At 37.6% G+C, this 23581-nt stretch overlaps 4 protein-coding genes across 5 annotated transcripts in view; all 4 read left to right on the forward strand.

The window, feature by feature from the left end:
* Positions 1-1094: 1094 nt before the first annotated feature.
* On the forward strand, positions 1095-7066 carry LOC113746176 (extracellular calcium-sensing receptor-like). Of its 2 annotated transcripts, XM_027280922.1 has the most exons (4): positions 1095-1459; positions 1988-2153; positions 3803-3926; positions 4730-7066. In XM_027280922.1, the coding sequence occupies exons 1-4, from the start codon at positions 1227-1229 to the stop codon at positions 5641-5643; spliced, it is 1437 nt and encodes a 478-aa protein (XP_027136723.1). In that variant the 5' UTR covers positions 1095-1226; the 3' UTR covers positions 5644-7066. The 2 variants fall into 2 exon arrangements, with proteins under 2 accessions (XP_027136723.1, XP_027136724.1); XM_027280923.1 differs by lacking the exon at positions 4730-7066 and having other exon boundaries at positions 3803-4232.
* Positions 7067-7293: 227 nt separating this feature from the next.
* LOC104935864 (extracellular calcium-sensing receptor-like) lies at positions 7294-12152 on the forward strand. Its single transcript, XM_027280323.1, has 6 exons — positions 7294-7984; positions 8210-8507; positions 9234-9824; positions 9990-10217; positions 10413-10536; positions 11230-12152. Exons 1-6 carry the CDS (start codon positions 7752-7754, stop codon positions 12150-12152), a joined length of 2397 nt encoding a protein of 798 aa, XP_027136124.1. The 5' UTR covers positions 7294-7751.
* A 1751-nt stretch (positions 12153-13903) lies between these two features.
* On the forward strand, positions 13904-17495 carry LOC109141036 (extracellular calcium-sensing receptor-like). Its single transcript, XM_027280324.1, has 6 exons — positions 13904-13950; positions 14169-14466; positions 14892-15686; positions 15867-16094; positions 16276-16399; positions 16582-17495. The coding sequence occupies exons 1-6, from the start codon at positions 13919-13921 to the stop codon at positions 17493-17495; spliced, it is 2391 nt and encodes a 796-aa protein (XP_027136125.1). The 5' UTR covers positions 13904-13918.
* Positions 17496-20213: 2718 nt separating this feature from the next.
* LOC113746058 (extracellular calcium-sensing receptor-like) overlaps positions 20214-23581 on the forward strand; it is a 7439-nt gene continuing 4071 nt past the window's right edge. The window contains exons 1-5 of the mRNA XM_027280325.1: positions 20214-20477; positions 20638-21426; positions 21628-21855; positions 22046-22169; positions 23540-23576. Coding sequence (XP_027136126.1) covers positions 20214-20477; positions 20638-21426; positions 21628-21855; positions 22046-22169; positions 23540-23576 — 1442 coding nt within the window. The remainder of the gene's footprint in view (positions 20478-20637; positions 21427-21627; positions 21856-22045; positions 22170-23539; positions 23577-23581) is intronic.

Here is a 23581-nt window from a genome sequence, read left to right on the forward strand (position 1 = left end):
ATCTTGTCTAGAGTACTCTGGTCCTCTTAGGACATATCCCAGAGAAAATACAAAAGACTCTTGATATAATCCGCTCAGAGCTTCCACTTCAAAGGTGATTGTTGCTTTCCTCTCCCCAACAGAGTTATCTCTGATCATACAAGAGATGTCTCACTACAACTTGACTGGGTACCAGTGGATAGGTAGTGAGGGGTGGATCATTGATTCCAAAACTGTAGCCAGGGATAGACATCATATGCTCGATGGTGCTATAGGTCTGTCCATCCCCAAGGCACATGTTAGTGGAAGGAGAGAGTTCATGCTGGATGTGAAGCCACTCAATTCAACTAGTCAAGAACTGTTTACAGAGTTTTGGGAGGCATTATTTAGCTGTAAATTCAAGAAGTCAGATGCATCTGCAGGGAATGAGAGAGAATGTACTGGACATGAAGATGTGACTTAAGTGCAAAACAGCTTCACTAATATGTCACTCATGCCTATCTTTTATAATGTGTATAAAGGAGTGTATGCTGTGGCCCATGCACTTCACAATATGCTCAGCTGTAATAAAACATGTGACATGAATGTACAGCTAGATCCTTTTACATTGAGTTCAACAACAAAGACTTAAATTATACTTATATTAAGTCATATGAAGTGTTTAAATTTAAAAGAAATTGTAACAGTCCAGTCTTAGTAATATTTAGGACTGCAATTATATTAAATCAAGAAATCTTGGGCTTATTGTTAGGCATGGATTTCAACGACTTTACACATGCCATGTTTTTGTTTTTTACCCCCAAAAACATGGCTTGTAATAATCCGTTGGGAATCATTTAAAACTTGAGATTCCAGAGCAACCATAAAAGCAATATTCCACTCTTTACAAAGAAAATGCCCCTATGGCATGGCAGAGTATAATTTTTTCAACTTTGTTTTGCATTATCTTAGATTCACGCATAAACTGTGTCACCATAATGTTCAACTCACAATGTAAAAAACGGAAACCTTTTGGACAGGACAAATGAATGTTCATATTATAGATGTTTAAAATAGGCAAAGTCCCAAAACTCTTTTCATGTTTGTGCATCTCCCTCATCCCAACCCAGCTGATATCAACAGTTAAAACATTACAGTTCAATTATTATAGTTTATTCTGCTCCAAAGTATATAAATATCAGTGCAGGCTTCTGATTTACATTGAAGTTCATGTGACGCCACCCAGTGGTTTACCTCTCTTAGACAGTATGACGTCCACACAGAGGTGGCCAGAGCAGGGTTGGGCACTCTTACAGCTGTTGTTGGTAGCGTCTTTCTCTCAGGCTGAGGAGCCAGTGTGCAGGCGGAGAGGAGACCCTGAGAATCCCCCACTATCTAAGGATGGTGACATTATGTTGGGAGGAATCTTCTCTTTTCACAACAAATGGAAAAACAAACAGGATTCCTACATGCACAAGCCACAGCCACTGCAATGCTACAGGTAAATATTGAGGAAGTGTGTACAGACACAAAAAGAGGTGCGCCAAAAATAGAGGACGGGAGAAAAGCAATGAAGGTGCATCTTATGTCATCCTTAGTGCATTATTATCTCTATATATGATTATATGATAATTATAGATATATATATTATATATATATATATATATACTATTATATCTCTTGTTACATGGGGTGGTTGCTCTACCAACTGAGCTAAACAACAGCCCTATGTTATTGTCTTGATCAAGTTTGAATTTCAAACTTAGCAGGAAAATGAGAAATATTCCATGTTGTGTGTACATATATGCCACCAAAACCTGCTATTTTACTTATTGTTTATATTTTGAGTACAAAGTTCCAATTGCAATTTCAATTATTTATACCTGTTCAAATTAAGTTTGAATTTCAGAGGATTCCAGTTTGCCCAGGCTATGCTTTTCGCCATAGAGGAAATTAATAACAGCACAGACCTACTGCCTGGCATCTCTCTGGGCTATAAGATGTATGATGACTGTGTCTTCATTGCCAGAGGTGTGAAGGTTGCACTGGCCTTGGCTAATGGTAATGAAGACGTATCTGCACCCTCTGAGGAACCATGTACCAGACCTGCCCAAGTGCTGGCCATTATTGGGGGGACCTTTTCCTCTCCTTGCATGGCTGTATCTACTGTCATTGGACCCTTTTATATCCCACTGGTGGGTAAAATGTAATTATATTTGTGAAACATGATTATTTTTTAAACCTTCCAGTTGGTCATAGGAACAGGGGTTCTAAAGAATTGTGCTGCACTGTGTAAATGTTTAATATGTTCATATGTGAATCTTGGGAAATCTTTTTTTTCTTTTAGATTGCCCACTTTGCTACTTGTGCTTGTCTCAGTGATAAAACCAAGTACCCGTCCTTCCTCAGAACAATACCCAGTGACTACTACCAGAGCAGAGCCCTGGCTGAGTTAGTCAAGTACTTTAACTGGACTTGGGTTGGAGCTATTAGAATGGATAATAATTATGGTGATTATGGCATGGCCATATTTACAGAAGTTGCCCATCAGCTTGGCATCTGTCTAGAGTACTCTGTGGCTCTCTTTAGGACAGATCCACCAGAGAAAATACAAAAGATCGTTGACATTGTCAGAGCTTCCACTTCAAAAGTGATTGTCGCTTTCCTCGCCCCCACAGAGTTATATTTGATCATACAAGAGATGTCTCACTACAACTTGACTGGGTACCAGTGGATAGGAAGTGAGGCCTGGATAATTGATTCCAAAACTGTAGCCATGGATAGACATCACATTCTGGATGGTGCTATAGGCCTCTCAATCCCCAAAGCACATGTCAGTGGCATGAGAGAGTTCATGTTGGATGTGAAGCCACTCAATTCATCTAGTCAAGAACTGTTTACAGAGTTTTGGGAGGCATTATTTAGCTGTAAGTTCAAGCAGTCAAATGCATCAGCAGGGAATGAGAGAGAATGTACTGGACATGAAGATGTGAATCAAGTGCAAAACAGCTTCACTGATATGTCACTCATGCCTATCTTTTACAATATGTATAAAGGAGTGTATGCTGTGGCCCATGCACTTCATAATATGCTCAGCTGTAACAAAACATGTGACAAAAATGCGCAGCTAGATCCTTTTACGGTGAGTTAAACACCAAATACCTAAGTTATAGTTTTCTAGTTAGCTACAAAGAAAATCATGAATTGAATTCAGAAAAAATAAACTGCTATTTTTATGTTATAAACTGCTATTATGCTGTTGACAATGTTTGTCAGATAATTTTACATGAATATATTTCTTCTTAGATTTTACAGCACATAAGAAAGGTTCATTTCAAAACAAAGGAAGGAGATGAAGTTTACTTTGATGAAAATGGAGACCCAGCAGCAAAGTATGAAATTATAAACTGGCAGCCATCAGAAAATGGCATCGTGGACTTTGTCACAGTTGGTCTTTATGATGCATCTTTACCTGCTGACAAACAAATGGTCATGCAGAATGTATCTGTAATGTGGGCACAGAACTCACAACAGGTAGACTACTATGTCAAATTGCTCATGAACGTTTGTTTAAATCGGTATAATTATATAAGGCATTAGTTATTGTTACTCTCTTGTAATATTTGGTTTAGATGTAAGAAAAAATATATATTTATTTATAGATAATTGCAGATAACGTCCTGCTGAAGTGATTGCATACATCTCTCTCATTGCTGTCTATGCATTAGTTATTGTTACAGTATCATAATGTTTGGTTTAGATGTATGAAAATTTATGACAGATACTTGTAGATAATGCCTTGTTAAAGTGAATGCATACATCTCTCTCATTGCTGTCTATGCAGGTGCCTGTGTCAGTTTGCAGTGAGAAATGTCCCCCAGGAACTCGCAAGGTTCTGCTGAAAGGAAAACCTGTCTGCTGCTATGACTGTTTAAGATGTGCAGAGGGAGAAATAAGCAACATTACAGGTGTAGTGATATTTAACAACAGCATTTGAAGATAGTGTTTTAAGTAAACACAAAAATGTTATTATTACATCAAGATACAAAATCCAACTATATTAAAATCAGCTACATAAATGTATCCACAGTCTTTGAAATGCATATCATGATGATCAAGTTTCAGTGTTAGAAGTCTATGTGAAATATACATAAACGGTACACTTTCATTGTTTATAAAATTGTAAATGGTAATAAGAATGGTATGAGACTGTGGAATGCTTTGTCAGCAACAGTGTGTTATTTGTTACAACCATTGAATAAGGTGTAATAAGGTCAGACAATTTAAATCATACACTCACTACTGAAGTACTTTCTTAAATTAATATTGTAATGATACTATCAAAAAGTATCTTTAAATAATGATTTAGTTAAAATAGGTTTTATAGGACATGCTAGATTGCACTCAAACTGCATCGCAATAAAACTGCAAAGAAACTTTTACTGACAGATGATTCTGTAGATTGTTGTCTTGTGTTGGTATTGATACAAACCTTATTAATCAAACAGTCGTAGTTGGGGATATCTCTACTTCTGTGAGAATCAGTGATTTTGTTGTACTCAGTCCTACAACTTTTGAATCCTGGTTCAATCATGTAAAGCACTTTGTTTTTAGAAGTGCTGTATAAATTGTTAATCATTAAAAGGTTATTTGTTCATTTTCTGGTAATAATGTAGTGTCTGTTTAATAGCCACAGAAAGGATGGAACATATGCACATAACAAGACAAATGTAGTCACCAAGTCTAACACATTAATATTACTTTTTTTCAGATTCTATCACCTGTATTACATGTCATCCTGAGTTCTGGTCAAATGAGAGAAGAGATGCCTGTGTAAAAAAGGAGGCAGAGTTTCTATCATATGAAGAGATTATGGGAGCACTGCTCACTGCAGCCTCTTTATTTGGAACATGCATGACTGCTGTTGTGGCATTCATTTTCTTCAGATACAGACAGACTCCAATTGTCAGAGCCAACAACTCTGAGCTGAGCTTCCTGCTGCTCTTCTCCTTGACTCTGTGTTTCCTGTGTTCTCTGACCTTCATTGGTCGGCCCTCTGAGTGGTCCTGCATGCTGCGACACACTGCATTCGGAATCATATTTGTCCTCTGTATCTCTTGTGTTCTGGGGAAAACAATAGTAGTGTTAATGGCCTTCAGAGCCACACTTCCAGGTAGTGATGTGATGAAATGGTTTGGGCCTGCACAGCAGAAACTCAGTGTTGTGGGTTTCACTATTATACAAGTTGTCATATGTATCCTTTGGTTAACAATTTCTCCTCCATTTCCATTTAAGAACTTTCATACATTCAAGGACAAAATAATCTTAGAGTGTGCTCTGGGTTCAGCTGTAGGCTTTTGGGCTGTACTTGGGTACATAGGACTTTTGGCCATGTTGTGTTTTATTCTTGCTTTTCTGGCTCGGAAACTACCTGATAATTTCAATGAAGCTAAATTTATCACCTTCAGCATGCTGATATTCTGTGCAGTATGGATAACTTTTATTCCAGCATATGTCAGCTCACCTGGGAAGTTCAGTGTTGCAGTGGAGATATTTGCTATTCTGGCTTCAAGTTTTGGACTGCTCATTTGTATTTTTATTCCAAAATGTTACATTATCTTATTGAAACCAGAGAAGAATACAAAAAAGAATATGATGGGTAAAGGGGCAGTAAAATCATCCTGAAAATATCAATAATATGGTGGCAAGAGCAATCTAGTGTCATCCTAATTTTTACCTAATAGTTAAATAGACATGGTAGGAAAACAAGTATGACATCTCGCTTCATGTAAGTGAATACCCCCATTGTATACTGTAGTATTAATGTAATATATAACCATAAACATATATGCACATAAACATATTTATATTCCTTATTGGTTTTACAACATTTAATACATTTTATATACTTGTAATGAAAGAATACAATTCAGTTTCAGCATGAACCTACTGAAGGCAGAGAGAGAGTCACATTAATAAGCCACAGCAGCAAGATGATAGGCTAATAATTTGGTTGTGTCACTTTGTTGTTGAATACATGTGACCAGCTAATGGAACAACTTATAACATGATTGACAGCCCAGATTACACTAAGTAAATGAATGTGAGCATGGCTGAGAGGAGTGAATGACAGCATGGAAAGAGGAACTGACTAAACGTTCATGAGAGCTCCATTTCAGTCAAAAGAGACAAGTGAACAAAGTAAAGATCATTGTTTACGACAACAAATGACACGCGATGATGGACTGCTTGGACTCCAAAACAAGGGGAACAAGAATGCAGGCAAATGGGGAAGAAAGAGACCAAAATTAAACACACCAAGATGACATAATCTGCTGAGAGATGAAGGAAAACATTGAGCATGATTATAATCAACCACGTCAGATTTAGCAGAAGCATGAAAATGTCACCAGCAGCAGGGCTTAAAGTACTTAGTTATAGAGTACATAGATCACATTTCCTCCTGGGTGACTTCAGAAGTACAAATCACAAATTAAATTAAACATTAATTGATTTCTAACAAGACTGCGGCCTACTGTTGTGGACCAAATAAATCTAATTTCATCAGTTTTACATTTGTGTTTCATTTTGCAAATTGCAGTTATACATTTAAGTATGAATTGCACCTCCAAAATGTTAAAACATTAACGTGGAAAATCGAAACCTTTACCTGTACAACACAAGTGGATATTGTTGTCTGACAACAAATATAGTTAAGGTATTCAAAATTGTCTCAAAACTCTGGCACCTTCATCCCCTCGCCCACTTTTGTTGGTCCACAACTTTCCAGGTAGTAATGTGATGAAATGGTTTGGTCCTCCTCAACAGAAATTTGCTGCTGGTCATTTTATTCCAAGATGTCATATAATCTTGCTGAAATCTGAGAACAAAACAAAAAAGAGTATGATTGGAAAAGAGTACCAAAGTCTTTCAGTATCTTAAAAAAATGTAATTGGAAAGGCATCATTGTGCCATTATAGTCTTGAATAAAAAACAATAATAAATTGAGTAGTGGAGTAGACATCTATCCTCATTTATTGGAAGGTTGATATTGTACTACTATGGTACAATTCGACTGTATATCATCTCTTTTATCGGATAGTGAGCTGTTTTGATCTAGTACAATGTAATATACAATCATATAAACCAAAATGTCTGTATGTGTATATATTGTATATGAAAACAAAAATATACACACATCTAATACCTGACTCCATACTGATTTCACAACATTTATTATAGTGTAAAAAAAAGTAATCAAAGAATAGAATCCACATTGTCAAAGACAAAGACATCTTTGGTTTAACTTGTTTGGTTTGGTGAGTTCAACAATGACATCTTCCCCTGTTAATGTAATTTCAGATAATCCCAGAACTATGTAAATGAAAAAGTATGTAGGCTTATGTAGTTATGTTGGAAATATTATGTTGGTGTTGTACACTATTTGAGACATTAACGTCTGTGTAAAGTCAATATAAATATGTGTTCTGAGTTTGTCAGACCAAAGAAGACATTGTTATTACCACCCAGCCAAATTTGAATAATTAAAAATCGACAAGTTTTTGAAATCAGGAGTCAAAATTGGGTAAAAAGTAGTAGTTTTCTCATCTCCAAGACTGTGGAGGCATGTCCACTGAATGTGCTGTGCTGAAGCAACGCCCACTTGTTGGAGCAGTCGAGCAGCAATTTTGAAGTGATTGGTTTTTTTTTTTCTACTAATGTAAAATATATAAATACGATCCTTTAATTTACATTGAATGCTGTCACCTACTGGTTTAGTTCTCTTAGACAGTATGACGTCCACACAGAGGTGGCCAGAGCAGGGTTTGGCACTCTTACAGCTGTTGTTGGTGGCATCTTTCACTCAGGCTGAGGAGCCAGTGTGCAGGCTGAGAGGGCATCCTGAGAACCCACAGATATCCAAGGATGGGGACATTATATTGGGGGGAATTTTATCTTTGCACAGCAAGGGGAAAATCAGACAAGAGACCTACATACAGAAACCACCGCCACTGGAATGCACTGGGTAAATAATACCCTGAAATTCTACTAGATTGAAAATATCTAGGATTAAGTCAGTTTGGATACAAAAGCTGAACAACAAAGATTATGAAACAGAGTATTAAAATTAGGAATAATTGTTGTGTGTATTTATAGCATTAACTATTTTAATTTAGGAACCAATAGCATTTGTTTATTTCATGGACAAATTTTTTGCAATTCTAAATATTTATGACTGTCTGGTATCAAGTTTGAATTTCAGAGGGTTTCAGTATACCCAGGCTATGCGTTTCGCCATCGAGGAGATCAATAACAGCACAAACCTACTGCCTGGCATCTCTCTAGGATATAAGGTCTATGATGTCTGTGTCTCCATTCCCAGAGGTGTGTGGGCTGTTCTTGCCTTGGCAAACAGTAATGAAATGGTATCTGCACCCTCCGAGGCACCATGTACCAGACCTGCCCAAGTGCAGGCCATTATAGGAGGGGGCGCTTCCTCTTCATGCATGGCCATATCTACTGTCATCGGATCTTTTTATATCCCGCTGGTGGGTAATATCCCTAAACGTTAAATCATATTTGAAAATAGTTGCTTTATTTTATTTTAAATATATTATAAACATTAATATTGTTTCGCCCTTTGGCGTTTTGAGTTTGGTTCCCAGTGGGACCAACTCTAGCAACGAGAAATCGCGCACGAGTCTGCTACAACACAGAGCTGGTTAAATCTTTGTCTGTAAGTTTACACCACTACATTATGGTTATTCTGCAAGCTAATTGTTTACCTTATGTTATACAGGTCATTACGTTTCGTTTTTTTACGAGTTAAACTCGGTAAATGTGTTTCTGTTTTGCCGATGTAATATACAGTCTGCCTAGTAGTACTTATTAGTTGATTTATCTGTGATTTCTATGAATGTAAATGTGTGCAACTTTATGTTTATTGTGGAAAAGACGCAAAAGACGTTACATTTTGTAATGTTATATTTCTGTTGTTTGTTTACAGTCTTACAGAAAAGAATAAATGGAAGAACTGTGAAATAAAACTGAGGAAGAAGAAAAACAGAAAACCTTAATCCTCAGAGACTTCAGAGTTCCCTTCATTATTGTTAGCTATCTGTCTAGCTGTATCTGACATATAGCGACGGCAGAATAAATATGCTTGAATTCTTACAGCTAGTCATATTAATAGGGCATCTAAAATTGTTGTCTATTGTGTCAATGTTTAATATTATATGCGTTTCTCTCAGGATATCTTTTCTTTTTTCTTTTAGATCAGTCATATTGGTACTTGTGCTTGTCTCAGTGATAAAACCAAGTACCCATCCTTCCTCAGAACAATACCCAGTGACTACTACCAGAGTACAGCCCTGGCTCATTTAGTCAAGTACTTTAATTGGATTTGGGTTGGAGCCATACAAGAGATGTCTCACTACAACTTGACTGGGTACCAGTGGATAGGTAGTGAGGGGTGGATCATTGATTCCAAAACTGTAGCCAGGGATAGACATCATATGCTCAATGGTGCTATAGGTCTGTCCATCCCCAAGGCACATGTTAGTGGAATGAGAGAGTTCATGTTGGATGTGAAGCCACTCAATTCAACTAGTCAAGAACTGTTTACAGAGTTTTGGGAGGCATTATTTAGCTGTAAATTCAAGAAGTCAGATGCATCGGCAGGGAATGAGAGAGAATGTACTGGACATGAAGATGTGACTCAAGTGCAAAACAGCTTCACTGATATGTCACTCATGCCTATCTTTTATAATGTGTATAAAGGAGTGTATGCTGTGGCCCATGCACTTCACAATATGCTCAGCTGTAATAAAACATGTGACATGAATGTACAGCTAGATCCTTTTACGGTGAGTTGAACAACAAAGACTTAAATTATACTTATATGAAGTCATATGAAGTGTTTACATTTAAATTAAATTGTAACAGTCAGTTAAGACACTTATGTTTGTGAATGTTGATGTTGATGTTAATGTTCGTCAGATAATAATCTACATTCATGCATATCTTCTTAGATTTTACAGCACATAAAAAAGGTTAAATTCAAAACAAAGGAAGGAGATGATGTTTACTTTGATGAAAATGGAGACCCAGCAGCAAAGTATGAAATTGTAAACTGGCAGCCATCAGCAAATGGCATTGTGGACTTTGTCACAGTTGGTCTTTATGATGCATCTTTACCTGCAGACAAACAAATGGTGATGCAAAATAAATCTATAATGTGGACACAGAACTCACAACAGGTAGACTACTAAGCGATCACTGAAACTGTTCATGAAGGTTCATTTGAATTTTTATAATTGTGATAAAATAAATCATTAGTTATTGTTACAGTATCATAATGTTTGGTTTAGATGTATGAAAATTAATGACAGATACTTGTAGATAATGCCTTGTTAAAGTGAATGCATATATTTCTCTCATTGCTGTCCATGCAGGTGCCTGTGTCAGTCTGCAGTGAGAAATGTCCTCCAGGAACTCGCAAGGTTCTGCAGAAAGGAAAACCTGTCTGCTGCTATGACTGTTTAAGATGTGCAGAGGGAGAAATCAGCAACAGTACAGGTGCAGTAATAATAATAATCAACGCAAGACCAAACCAAATTCTGTACATCATAATTTTATGTCAATGTGAAGAAAGTATTTTATATGAACCAAAAAACATCATAATTTCATGAAAAAAATAATACATCAAAATAACAAATACTGATACAGTGAAGCTATGAAAATGCATGCATGTGAAGGCTATGAAGCTTCAATGTGAGAAATTGATCTACTCTAATTGAACATCTAAGTATTTCAAATTATTTCAATTCCATTGTTTATATAAATGCGATGAACATAATGGGATAAAATGGTGCAGATTGTGGAATGCATTGTCACCAGCAGTGTATCATTTCTTACAACCACTTAGTAATAAGATCAGACATTTTTTATTGTATAGTCAGTAATGAAGTACTTTCTTAAGGTAATATCATTATCATACTATCAAAAAATATCTGTAAAGAATATCTTACTTGAAATTGTTCTTTTTACTCAGTCCTACAATGTTTGAATCCTGGTTCAACTACATTAAGCACTGTGTAACTGTAATGTTTTTAGTGCTGTTTAAGTGCTTTATCATCAGAAGGTAATCATTTTGTTATTTAATAATAATGTAGTGTCTCTTTAATTGGCACAGTAAGGATGGAACATATACACATATCAAAACAAATGTAGTCACAAAGTCTTACACCTGCCTTAATAATATTTTTTCAGATTCTATCACGTGTATTAGATGCGACCCTGAGTTCTGGTCAAATGAGAGAAGAGATGCCTGTGTAAAGAAGGAGGCAGAGTTTCTATCATATGAAGAGATTATGGGAGCACTGCTCACTGCAGCCTCTTTATTTGGAACATGCATGACTGCTGTTGTGGCATTCATTTTCTTCAGATACAGACAGACTCCAATTGTCAGAGCCAACAACTCTGAGCTGAGCTTCCTGCTGCTCTTCTCATTGACTCTGTGTTTCCTGTGTTCTCTGACCTTCATTGGTCGGCCCTCTGAGTGGTCCTGCATGCTGCGACACACTGCATTCGGCATCACCTTTGTCCTCTGTATCTCTTGTGTTCTGGGGAAAACAATAGTAGTGTTAATGGCCTTCAGGGCCACACTTCCAGGAAGTGATGTGATGAAATGGTTTGGACCTGCACAGCAGAAACTCAGTGTTCTGGGTTTCACTATTATACAAGTTATCATATGTATCCTTTGGTTAACAATTTCTCCTCCATTTCCATTTAAGAACTTTGTTACATTCAAGGACAGAATCATCCTAGAGTGTGCTCTGGGTTCAGCTGTCGGCTTTTGGGCTGTACTTGGGTACATAGGACTTCTGGCCATGTTGTGTTTTATTCTTGCTTTTCTGGCTCGGAAATTACCTGATAATTTTAATGAAGCTAAATTCATCACCTTCAGCATGCTGATATTCTGTGCAGTATGGATCACTTTTATTCCAGCATATGTTAGCTCTCCTGGGAAGTTCAGTGTTGCTGTGGAGATATTTGCTATTCTGGCTTCAAGTTTTGGACTGCTCATTTGTATTTTTATCCCAAAATGTTACATTATCTTACTGAAACCAGAGAGGAACACAAAAAAGAATATGATGGGCAAAGGGCAGCAAAATCATGAACACTATCAATAATATTGTGGCAAGAGCAATCTAATGTCATCTTAATTTTTACACAATTATATGTTGAATAGACAATGGTAGGCAAACAATTATGACATCTCACTTCATTTCACTAAATACTTGCAGTAAAGACTGCATTGTCATTGCAATATACAATCATAAACATGCATGTAAATATATACATGTATAAAATTCATATTCCTCATTGATTTTACAACATTTAATCCATTTCAATAAAGTCAAAGAATTTATTTTTTAACATGTGTTACAACTTTCGGAGGGAGGTGGAGGGGCATGAGCATGAACCCACTGGCAGAGAGTGAATCATAGCAGCACAGACAGCAGCAAGATGATAGGCTGACAGTTTGGTTGTGTTGCTTTATTACAGGATAGTCTGATCATCTGAAGGAATAGCTGATAACACGATTGACAGCCCAGATTACACCAAGGAAATTAATGTGTGCATGGATGAGAGGAGTCGATGACAGGATAGAAAGAGGAACTGACTACAGGCCTGGCACAGAAAATAATAGACTTCCTGACTAAATGTTTATGAGAGCTTTGTTTATTTTATCAAACCATATGTGATTATTAGGTCTTGACCAAAGCCATTGCTGCATGGACAGAATAATGACAATAGCTTAAAATTCTTTATTCTGTATACCTGATTTCAAACTTATTGTAGTACTTTGTGAGTAAAACACTTCCAGCTGAAGGTTTGGGATAAGTAGATGAGTACCACTAACGTTAAAGTGTGTGTGACTGCAGAATATCGTCATAGTGCCATAATGGAGTTGTTTGAGCCATTATTATTGCATGGTTAGAGTCATGCAGAGCCGTAAAAAAAATATTTCACGCGGTGTCAATTAGCTCAGTTGGTAGAGCATCCGCCCATGTACCAAGGCTCAGTCCTTCCCAGGGGATTCAAAAAGGCAATATACATTCATACACAGCTGAGACATAAGTGGCAACCGCCATGGCTGAGAAATGAAGCCAATGCGGAACTGCTAAAAGGTGCAGTTCCTTAAACTGCCACATGAGGCTGGCTGCAGAAGGAGTCAATCGCCATAAGCCACATATAAAAATGTGGGTAAACTGCCAAAAGTGTGTCACGTTATTTAGTTACATTTCCAATTTCACTCATGAATAAGACTTTTCTAAATGCTGTCTATGTCCTGTCAAATCAGTGTATATGTATTCTTAATTTTCTTGTGTGTTTTTTGTTCTCAGTTGCATTGTACTCTCAGGGCCACTGGCAAAACAAATATAAAAACCTACTGCATGTTACCTGTCAAACATGTTTTTAATATTGTTTTATTATTAATAATATAGAAAAGAGAAAACTTAAAGCACAAGTGAACATCTTTGTCTGATACCAAATGTAGTTCAGGTATTTGAAATGGACGGCAGCTCAAAACTCGTTTTTCTGTTTTGGCACCTCCCTCCTCTCACTCAATTTGTAGGTCCACAGAGATAAAATACCACTGTTGAATTATTACATTTTATGCTGCTTTAAAATGTATAAATACCAGTGCAAGCCTTTTTACACTCAAGAACATGTGATGCTCTATGTCAGTATGGCATCCACACAGAGGTGGCCAGACAAGGGTTGGACACTCTTACAGCTGTTGTTGGTGGCATCTTTCTCTCAGGCTGAAGAGCTCGTGTGCAGGCGGAGAGGGGATTCTGAGAACCCTCAGATATCGAAGAATGGGGACATTTTGTTAGGGGGAATCTTCTCTTTTCACAGCAGGTGGAAAGACAGACAGGATGCTTACATGCACAAACCACAACCACTGCAATGTGCCAGGTAAATTATGCTGTAGGAATCTATTTAGATTTCAAATATCAAGGAGGAACTGAGACTACAGACATAAATACAGAAAAGTTAATTAAACTGATAAATATTTAATGCTGTATGCATTTATGCCATCAATATAAGTAGTATCAATTGACTGTGTTAATGTTTCTATTTTTTTTAACATACTTTGATTGTAGTTTCACCTTTTCATAACTTTCCATATCAAGTTTGAATTTCAGAGGGTTCCAGTTTGCCCAGGCTATGCTCTTTGCCATCGAGGAAATTAATAACAGCACCAACCTACTGCCGGGCATCTCTCTAGGCTATAAGATCTATGATGCGTGTGGCTCAATTGCCAGAGGTGTGAGGGTTGCACTGGCCTTAACTAATGGTAATGAAATTTTATCTGCATCCAACGAGGCACCATGTACCAGACCTGCCCAAGTGCAGGCCATTATGGGAGAGAGCTCTTCTTCTCCTTGCATGGCAATAGCTACTGTGATTGGACCATTTCATATCCCACTGGTGGGTAAGATTGGTAAAAATACTTTTAAATTTATGAAAAATAGTTATTGATCTGTAATACTAAAAGATAATAAGATCAAATTGTACAATATGTTTGTGTTGATTTGTTCTGTACACGTGACATCCATTGGACGTCTGTCCGTCCTGGGAGAGGGATCCCTCCTCTGTGGCTCTTCCTGAGGTTTCTTCCACCTTTTTTTCCCTGTTAAAATGTTTTTTTGTGGGCAGGTTTTTCCTCACTCGACCCAAGGGTCTAAAGACAGAGGTTGTCACTCCCTGTACAGTTTGTAAAGCCCTCCGAGGCAAATGTACTTTGTCACTTTGGGCTATACAAATAAAATAAAATTTGATTTGATTAAATTTGTGAATGTTTTCTATCTTTATCTGGGATACAATTTCTTTTCTTCTTTTTTCTTTTCTTTTAGATCAGCCACTATGCTACTTGTGCTTGTCTCAGTGATAAAACCAAGTACCCATCCTTCCTCAGAACAATACCCAGTGACTACTACCAGAGCAGAGCCCTGGCCCAATTGGTCAAACACTTTGGTTGGACTTGGGTTGGAGCTATTAGAACAAATGATGATTATGGCAATAATGGCATGGCCACATTTACAGAAACCGCCCAGCAGCTTGGCATCTGTCTTGAGTACTCTGTGCCCTTCTTTAGAACAGATCCACCAGACAAAATACAAAAGATAGTTGACATTATCAAAGCCTCAACCTCCAAGGTGATTGTTGCTTTTCTCTCCCACATGGATATGGATGTGCTAATACATGTGCTGTCTAACCATAACTTGACTGGGTACCAGTGGGTAGGCAGTGAAGGCTGGATCTTTGATTCCCAAACTGCAGCCATGGATAGACATCACATTTTGGATGGTGCCATAGGCCTGTCCATCCCCAAAGCACATGTCAGTGGCATGAGAGAGTTCATGATGGATGTGAAGCCTCTTAATTCATCTAGTCAAGAACTGTTTACAGAGTTTTGGGAGGCATTATTTAGCTGTAAATTCAAGCAGTCAGATGCATCGGCAGGAAATGAGAGAGAATGTACTGGACATGAAGATGTGACTCAAGTGCAAAACAGCTTCACTGATATGTCACTCATGCCTATCTTTTATAATGTGTATAAAGGAGTGTATGCTGTGGCCCATGCACTGCACAATATGCTCAACTGTAATAAAACATGTGACAATAGTGTGCAGCTAGATCCATTTAAGGTAAGAACACCAAACACCAAATTTCTAAGTTATACTGTTTACATTCAGTCATATTAATGAAGAAAATTGTTTCAAGTGTTAAAAATTAATTGTTGCAGTCTGTTTTTAATGATGTTGGGACAATACACACTATGGAAACATTTGTTAGATCATCATCTACATTGTTGCCTCTGTGTTTAGATTTTACAGCAAATAAAACAGATTCATTTCAAAACAAAGGAAGGAGATGAGGTTTACTTCAATGAAAATGGAGACCCAGCAGCAAAGTATGAAATTATAAACTGGCAGCCAACAGAAAATAGACTTGTGGACTTTGTCACAGTTGGTCTTTATGATGCATCTTTACCTGCAGACAAACAAATGAATCTGCAAAACAAGTCTTTAATTTGGGCTCAAAACTCACAACAGGTGTGCTATGATCACTAATTGTAATTCAATGTTAATTTGAATTGTTATAATTGTTATAAAAGTTATTAGTTATAACTGCACCATAATGTTGGTTTCAATGTATGACAATTATTCATACATCATCATGCAAAGACAATGCCTTGTGAACTTCTTTCAGTTTTTCTCATTGTTTTTCATGCAGGTGCCTGTGTCAGTTTGCAGTGAGAAATGCCCTCCAGGCACATGGAAGGTTCTGCAGAAAGGAAAACCTGTCTGCTGCTATGACTGTTTAAGATGTGCAGAGGGAGAAATAAGCAACATTACAGGTGTAGTAACATTTAAAGTGAGAGAAAACAAACGTCTAGTAGTCACTTTTACATGCCAATGCTAAGAAGTGGCATAGTTTTGCATGGGGACAAGGCTCATTTAGCAAGAAAAATTGTTTGCAACATAAGGACAAAAAAGACAAACATACTGATCCAACACCTGCCTTAATATTATCTTCCAGATTCTGTCACCTGTGTGAGATGCGACCCTGAGTTCTGGTCAAATGAGAGAAGAGATGCCTGTGTAAAAAAGGAGGCAGAGTTTCTATCATATGAAGAGATTATGGGAGCACTGCTCACCGCAGCCTCTTTATTTGGAACATGCATGACTGCTGTTGTGGCATTCATTTTCTTCAGATACAGACAGACTCCAATTGTCAGAGCCAACAACTCTGAGCTGAGCTTCCTGCTGCTCTTCTCCTTGACTCTGTGTTTCCTGTGTTCTCTGACCTTCATTGGTCGGCCCTCTGAGTGGTCCTGCATGCTGAGACACACTGCATTTGGCATCACCTTTGTCCTCTGTATCTCTTGTGTTCTGGGGAAAACAATAGTGGTGTTAATGGCCTTCAGGGCCACACTTCCAGGTAGTGATGTGATGAAATGGTTTGGGCCTGCACAGCAGAAACTCAGTGTTGTGGGTTTCACTCTCATACAAGTTATCATATGTATCCTCTGGTTAACAATTTCTCCTCCTTTTCCAATCAAGAATTTTAAGGAATTCAAGGACAAAATCATCTTAGAGTGTGCTCTGGGTTCAGCTATAGGCTTTTGGTCTGTACTTGGGTACATAGGACTTTTGGCCATGTTGTGTTTTTTTCTTGCTTTTCTGGCTCGGAAACTGCCTGATAATTTCAATGAAGCCAAATTTATCACCTTCAGCATGCTGATATTCTGTGCCGTATGGATCACTTTTATTCCAGCATATGTCAGCTCTCCTGGGAAATTCAGCGTGGCTGTGGAGATATTTGCTATTCTGGCTTCAAGTTTTGGACTGCTCATTTGCATTTTTATCCCAAAATGTTACATTATCTTATTGAAACCAGAGAAGAACACGAAAAAGAATATGATGGGGAAAGGGACAGCAAAATCTTCTTGAAAATTTAAAATATGTTGGCAGAGGCATTCTAGTGTCATTAAAAATGTACAATAATAAACAGACTTTCAAGTCAACATATATCTTAATTTTATTGAAGACTTCTATTGTATTAATACAGTGTAATATGCAATAATTTCAACCAGTATATAAGATACATATAATTAGGACCATAGAACAGAACAGAACATATGCGGCATTTACTTACCATAATATTTAATGCACATAATGACAATATGATGGAATAAAATATATACATTTTACAGAAAATAATTTAAAAAAAGGATTCCTGTGGGGTCACCAGGCCTAACTTCAACAATTATCACTCCCACTTGGTTTGCTGAACATATAAAAAGCCTTGCAACAAGCTCTAGAGCTGACTGGTTTGAACAGGTGATCTACACCATTGTTGAAGATGCTCCTCTTGGTTTTGCTGATGGAGAATTGAGATATCTAACCATTTAAACATTTTCCAGATTGGCTTAAATGTATAGTTCACCTCAAAATCCAAAACACAGATTTCAGACCCTTCTAGTCTGTTTAGAGTGGAGGAGAGAGTAGAAACGAGAGAGAACAAAGGGCCACCTGTGGTTTTGTTGACAAGGTCCGAGGTTCGGGTTACTGTAACAGGAAGTGACCTATGACCTGGGGCATGACATGTTACCCGTGACATTTCAAAACAACAACAACAACAACAATAATAATAATCCATTCAATTCACACAATGAACAAACTTCATATGTGGAGTCCCTTAGATCCATACATTAGATCAGCAGATTGTTAGGCAGGTTGAGCTTACTGAGCTGGTGCAGGAAGTACAGGGCCTTTTTGATGATGGTGTCTGTGTTGGACTCTCACTTTAGGCCCTGGGAGATTGTGGATCCCAGAAACCTGAATGTTTCCACAGCAGACATAATGACATAGTGTTCTTGGGCCTGGTGCCTTCCTGGTCTTCTGTCTGTGGAAAAGCTGACAAACACTATTTTACAGATCCTGAGTGCCAGTGTGGGGTCTGTGGGAAAGGGTAAAAGGCAGTGGTTGTAAGTGGTTCTTTGATGTCTGAGGTAGGGAGAGGTGTGAATGTGGGTTTGTTAAAATCTACAGTAAAACACATTCAACTAAACATAAACAGGCTTCTCCACACTGACGCAGAGTCATTGGCTGAAAAGCAGTTTTTTAGTTTTTAAGTGTAGCTCCTCTGGGCTGCTGTGATCCCCAGTGCTCCTCCAACTAGTAACCCTGTAAAAACCTTCTGGTTCAATGTTCAGTGTTCCCTGTTGGTCTCTGGTGTATGTGACCGTAGAGGGAGACCAGAAAACACAACAAATAAACAAAAATACAAAAATTACCAGAGCCATCTTGGATGTAATCAGATTAAAACAGCATGATGTGACCAAAACAACAGACAGAGCATAACAGGCTTGCTTGTTTATGTGCATATGCTATATATGGTTCATAGTATGACTGAGGTAAATATTGAATGAAATTCAGGAGCAGCAGGGGCGGCAGTAGCTCAGTAGGAGGGTGGCTGGTTCAAGTCCCACATGGACCAAATATGGAAGGTGGACTGGTAGCTGGAGAGGTGCCAGTTCACCTCCTGGGCACTGCCGAGGTGCCCTTGAGCAAGGCACCAATCCCCCCTAACTGCTCGCTGGGCGCCCCTTAGGGGGGCTGCCCATCACTCCACCATATCTCTCCAACATTGCATGTCTATGCCTTGTACTGCATGTGTGTGTATCTGGGTTAAAATGCATGTAAAATAAAAAAATAGAGTGTAAAAAGAATTTCCCCGTTCATGGGATTAATAAAGTATAACTAATAAGTATACAATGTTATTTTTTATGTTTTTCTATTGCTTGCATGCGATAGACACAAATATGACAAATAAATGTCTGCTCGATGGGTAAAAAGCTTTACCAAAGGCCCTATTGACTACATAAGGCAACGTTTATACAGCTTGTTGCACTCCACCCTGCATTATTTTCCAGTGTTTAAATTTCACCTATAAATTATGTGTTTTTGTACAGGACAATCAAATGTTCCTATCCGATAGCACATACACTTAAAATATTTATATTAGGCTAAGCCCTAACTCTTTTTCTGTTTAGGCACATACCACCTATGGCACCACCTAGTGGTTCCATAGAGGTACATCATTGTTTTATTATTTATTACTTTACGGTGGTCCAAAGTGTATAAATACCAGTGACAACTTTTGATCAACATTAAATCATATGATGCCATCCAATCGTTTAATTCTCTCAAGCAGTATGACGTCCACAAAGAGGTGGCCGGAGAAGGGTTGGGCACTCTTACAGCTGTTATTAGTGGCATCTTTATCTCAGGCTGAGGAGCTGGTGTGCACGAGAAGAGGGGATCCTGAGAACCCCCAACTATCTAACAATGGGGACATTATGTTGGGGGGAATCTTCACTTTCCACAGCAGCTGGAAAGAGAGACAGGATAGCTACATGCACAAACCATTGCCACTGCAATGCACCAGGTAAATAGGTTCAGAGAAACTGGGTACAGATAAAGTAAAGGTTCAAAATAGATTATCAAACATACTATTTAAGTAATAATATCAGTATATAATATTTTCAAATGCTTTCATTTCCTATGCTATTGTTTCTATGTCAAGAACACATTGTTTACATTTTCAACTATTTATAACTGTCTGCATCAAGTTTGAATTTCAGAGGTTTTCAGTATGCCCAGGTTATGCTCTTTGCCATCGAGGAGATTAATAACAGCACAGACCTACTGCCTGGCATCTCTCTGGGATATAAGATCTATGATGCCTGTGCCTCCATTGCTAGAGGTGTAAGGGTCACACTGGCCTTAGCTAATGGTAACGAAGATATATCTGCACCTTCTGAGGTACCATGTACCAGACCTGTCCAAGTGCAGGCTATTTTGGGAGTGACCTCTTCCTCTCCTTGCATGGCTATATCTACTGTTATCGGACCCTTTCATATCCCACTGGTGGGTAAGATTAGTAAAACTTAGTAATAAAAAAGTAAATTTGGTAAAATAACTAGCTAGTAATATGAAAAAAAAAGTTTTTAAAAGAAATGACAAATTGCAGTGCACTGTGTAAATGTTTTATATCTGATATACTATTTCTTTTTTTTTTTTCTTTTAGATCAGCCACTTTGCTACTTGTGCTTGTCTCAGTGATAAAACCAAGTACCCATCCTTCCTCAGAACAATACCCAGTGACTACTACCAGAGCAGAGCCCTGGCCCAGTTAGTCAAGCACTTTGGTTGGACTTGGGTTGGAGCTATTAGAACAAATGATGATTATGGCAATAATGGCATGGCCACATTTACAGAAGTTGCCCAGCAGCTTGGCATCTGTCTTGAATACTCTGTGCCATTCTTTAGAACAGATCCACCAGACAAAATACAAAAGATAATTGACATTATTAAAGCTTCTACTTCAAAGGTGATTGTCGCTTTCCTCGCCAATATGGACATGGATGTGCTAATTCACCAATTTTCGCATAATAATTTGACTGGGTACCAGTGGGTAGGTAGTGAGGGCTGGATTGTTGATTCCCAAATTGCAGCCATGGATAAGCATCATATTCTGGATGGTGCTATAGGTCTGTCCATCCCGAAAGCACATGTCAGTGGCATGAGAGAGTTCATGATGGATGTGAAGCCACTTAATACATCTACTAATGAACTGTTCACAGAGTTTTGGGAGGCATTATTTAGCTGTAAGTTCAAACAGTCATCAGCAGGGAATGAGAGAGAATGTACTGGACATGAAGATGTGACTCAAGTGCAAAACAGCTTCACTGATATGTCGCTCATGCCTATATTTTACAATATCTATAAAGGAGTTTATGCTGTGGCCCATGCACTTCATAGTATTCTCAGCTGTAATAGAACATGTAATAACAATGTGCAGCTAGATCCATTTAAGGTGAGTTTAACACCAAAGTCTTTAAACAAGTTAATAGTTAATAGTTAATATATAAATGATGTCACTTTAACAAAGAAAATTGTAAAAAAAAAAAAAAGTTAAATAAAATAAACTGATGCACTCTATTTATCCCACTGTTGGGACAAATCACCTACAAAGTGGTTGTTAGACAATAATCTACTTGAATAACTTTCTTCTTAGATTTTACAGCACATAAAAAAGGTTAATTTCAAAACAAAGGAAGGAGATGAGGTTTACTTTAATGAAAATGGAGACCCAGCAGCAAAGTATGAAATTATAAACTGGCAGCCATCAGAAAATGGCATTGTGGATTTTGTCACAGTTGGTCTTTATGATGCATCTTTACCTGCAGACAAACATATGAATCTCCATAATAAGTCATTATTTTGGGCACAGAATTCACAACAGGTAAGCTACCATGTATTTACTGTAATTGTGAATGAAATTGTACTTTAATTGTTAGAATGGTATGCTATTGGATATTCTTACTAAAACATGTTTGCTTTGCTCTGATACATCAAAATAAAAAAATAGATCCATGCACAGACTATGTCTTGTCAAACAAATGCATGCATTTTTTTCATTGTTGTCCATGCAGGTGCCTGTGTCAGTTTGCAGTGAGAAATGTCCCCCAGGAACTCGCAAGGTTCTGCAGAAAGGAAAGCCTGTCTGCTGCTATGACTGTTTAAGATGTGCAGAGGGAGAAATAAGCAACACTACAGGTGTAGTAATGTTTAATGTAAGATTAAACACAAATCTAAAAGTTATCATGTTCACATGCCAATAATAAGAAAAAGATGAATAGTTTTAGTAGAATAGTAATGTCAAAAGCATAGTTTAGGTTTCCTGCAGGGTTTATATAGTGATTATGCAATGTTTTAAGCAAACTAAAAGTCCACATTTCATCAAAGATCAATACAGCACGCCTCTTAAACAAATTATTTCTATAAGTTTGAAATAAGCTTCTTGCAATTATGTAGAGTCATGTCATGGTCAAAGGCCCAATGTATACAACAGAAGTGTATTCAAAGTGAGGTGCACCCACCCATTCTGCTAGCTCTCCTCTCAAATTCAAAAAATGCAGTTGTCACCAAGTGTTGCAAAAAAAAAAAAATTAACCTGTTGTTTCCTCACCAGGAGAAGTTTACCTTCAGGGCTTTTTACCATTAATCCACTGTTTGTGTCCCGTGTGAAACCAAAACTCATTGACTTGTTCTTTTAACCCAAACCAAGATTTTTGCCAAATCATAACTAGGTGGTTTTGGTGTCTAAACTTAACCAATGTGTTTTGTTCCATAAACCTAACCAAATAGTGTGCTAACCCGAACCAGGCTGCGACTGTAAATAAGAAGAAAACATCAATCTAATGTTTCACGTGGGTTTCGAACAGACGACTTTTAGGGAAAGGTTCTGTGAATGATTGATTCACCAACAACAACTAATTGCATGGACTTTGTTGCTATTTATAGTACATCAAATGACATCCTAAAGGCTTTGTAAACCATTTTTTCCAAAGAATTTGTTGCTCTTTAAAATAATTTTAGTCTGGATTGTCTCCTCATACAATTGCAGATTTGTTTCATACTTGAGAAAACAGGATGAGTCAAATCTACAGTTACCATCTATACACGAACCAGCAGACTGCACAGGACTTTCACTATAGGGGCTATGTAGTATGTGTTATGCAGGAGGTATGCCTACTAAAGTAAAAGACTGACCACAGGAATACAACTGCTGGTATTTAGAGCTAACCAAAGTTATCAGTGGTGAGCAGCTGCTATCAGACTTCCTCTGTCAATACTGGACACAAGACTGTTCACTGGAGTTTTGACAATGACTCAAAGCAAATTCATTCACTTTTTTTTTTCTTAAAAAAAGCTTTAAAGCTTAGCTCTTAAGAGAGAAAGTAAATGATAATTAACACAAAATAGAGTAAAAGCTCTTTATAGTATACCATGTCTTAAAGTCATCAAGTCATTTTCTGTAATTGATGATGTGTTTGTGATGTGGGTTGTAAAAGATGCTACATAAAGACAGAAATATGACTAGTACTAGTACTAACATACTTGTGCTTTAATATTATTTTTTTCAGATTCTATCACGTGTATTAGATGTGACCCTGAGTTCTGGTCAA

The sequence above is a fragment of the Larimichthys crocea genome, chromosome VII (assembly GCF_000972845.2).
Source record: "Larimichthys crocea isolate SSNF chromosome VII, L_crocea_2.0, whole genome shotgun sequence".
In the NCBI taxonomy this organism is placed as follows: Eukaryota; Metazoa; Chordata; class Actinopteri; family Sciaenidae; genus Larimichthys; species Larimichthys crocea.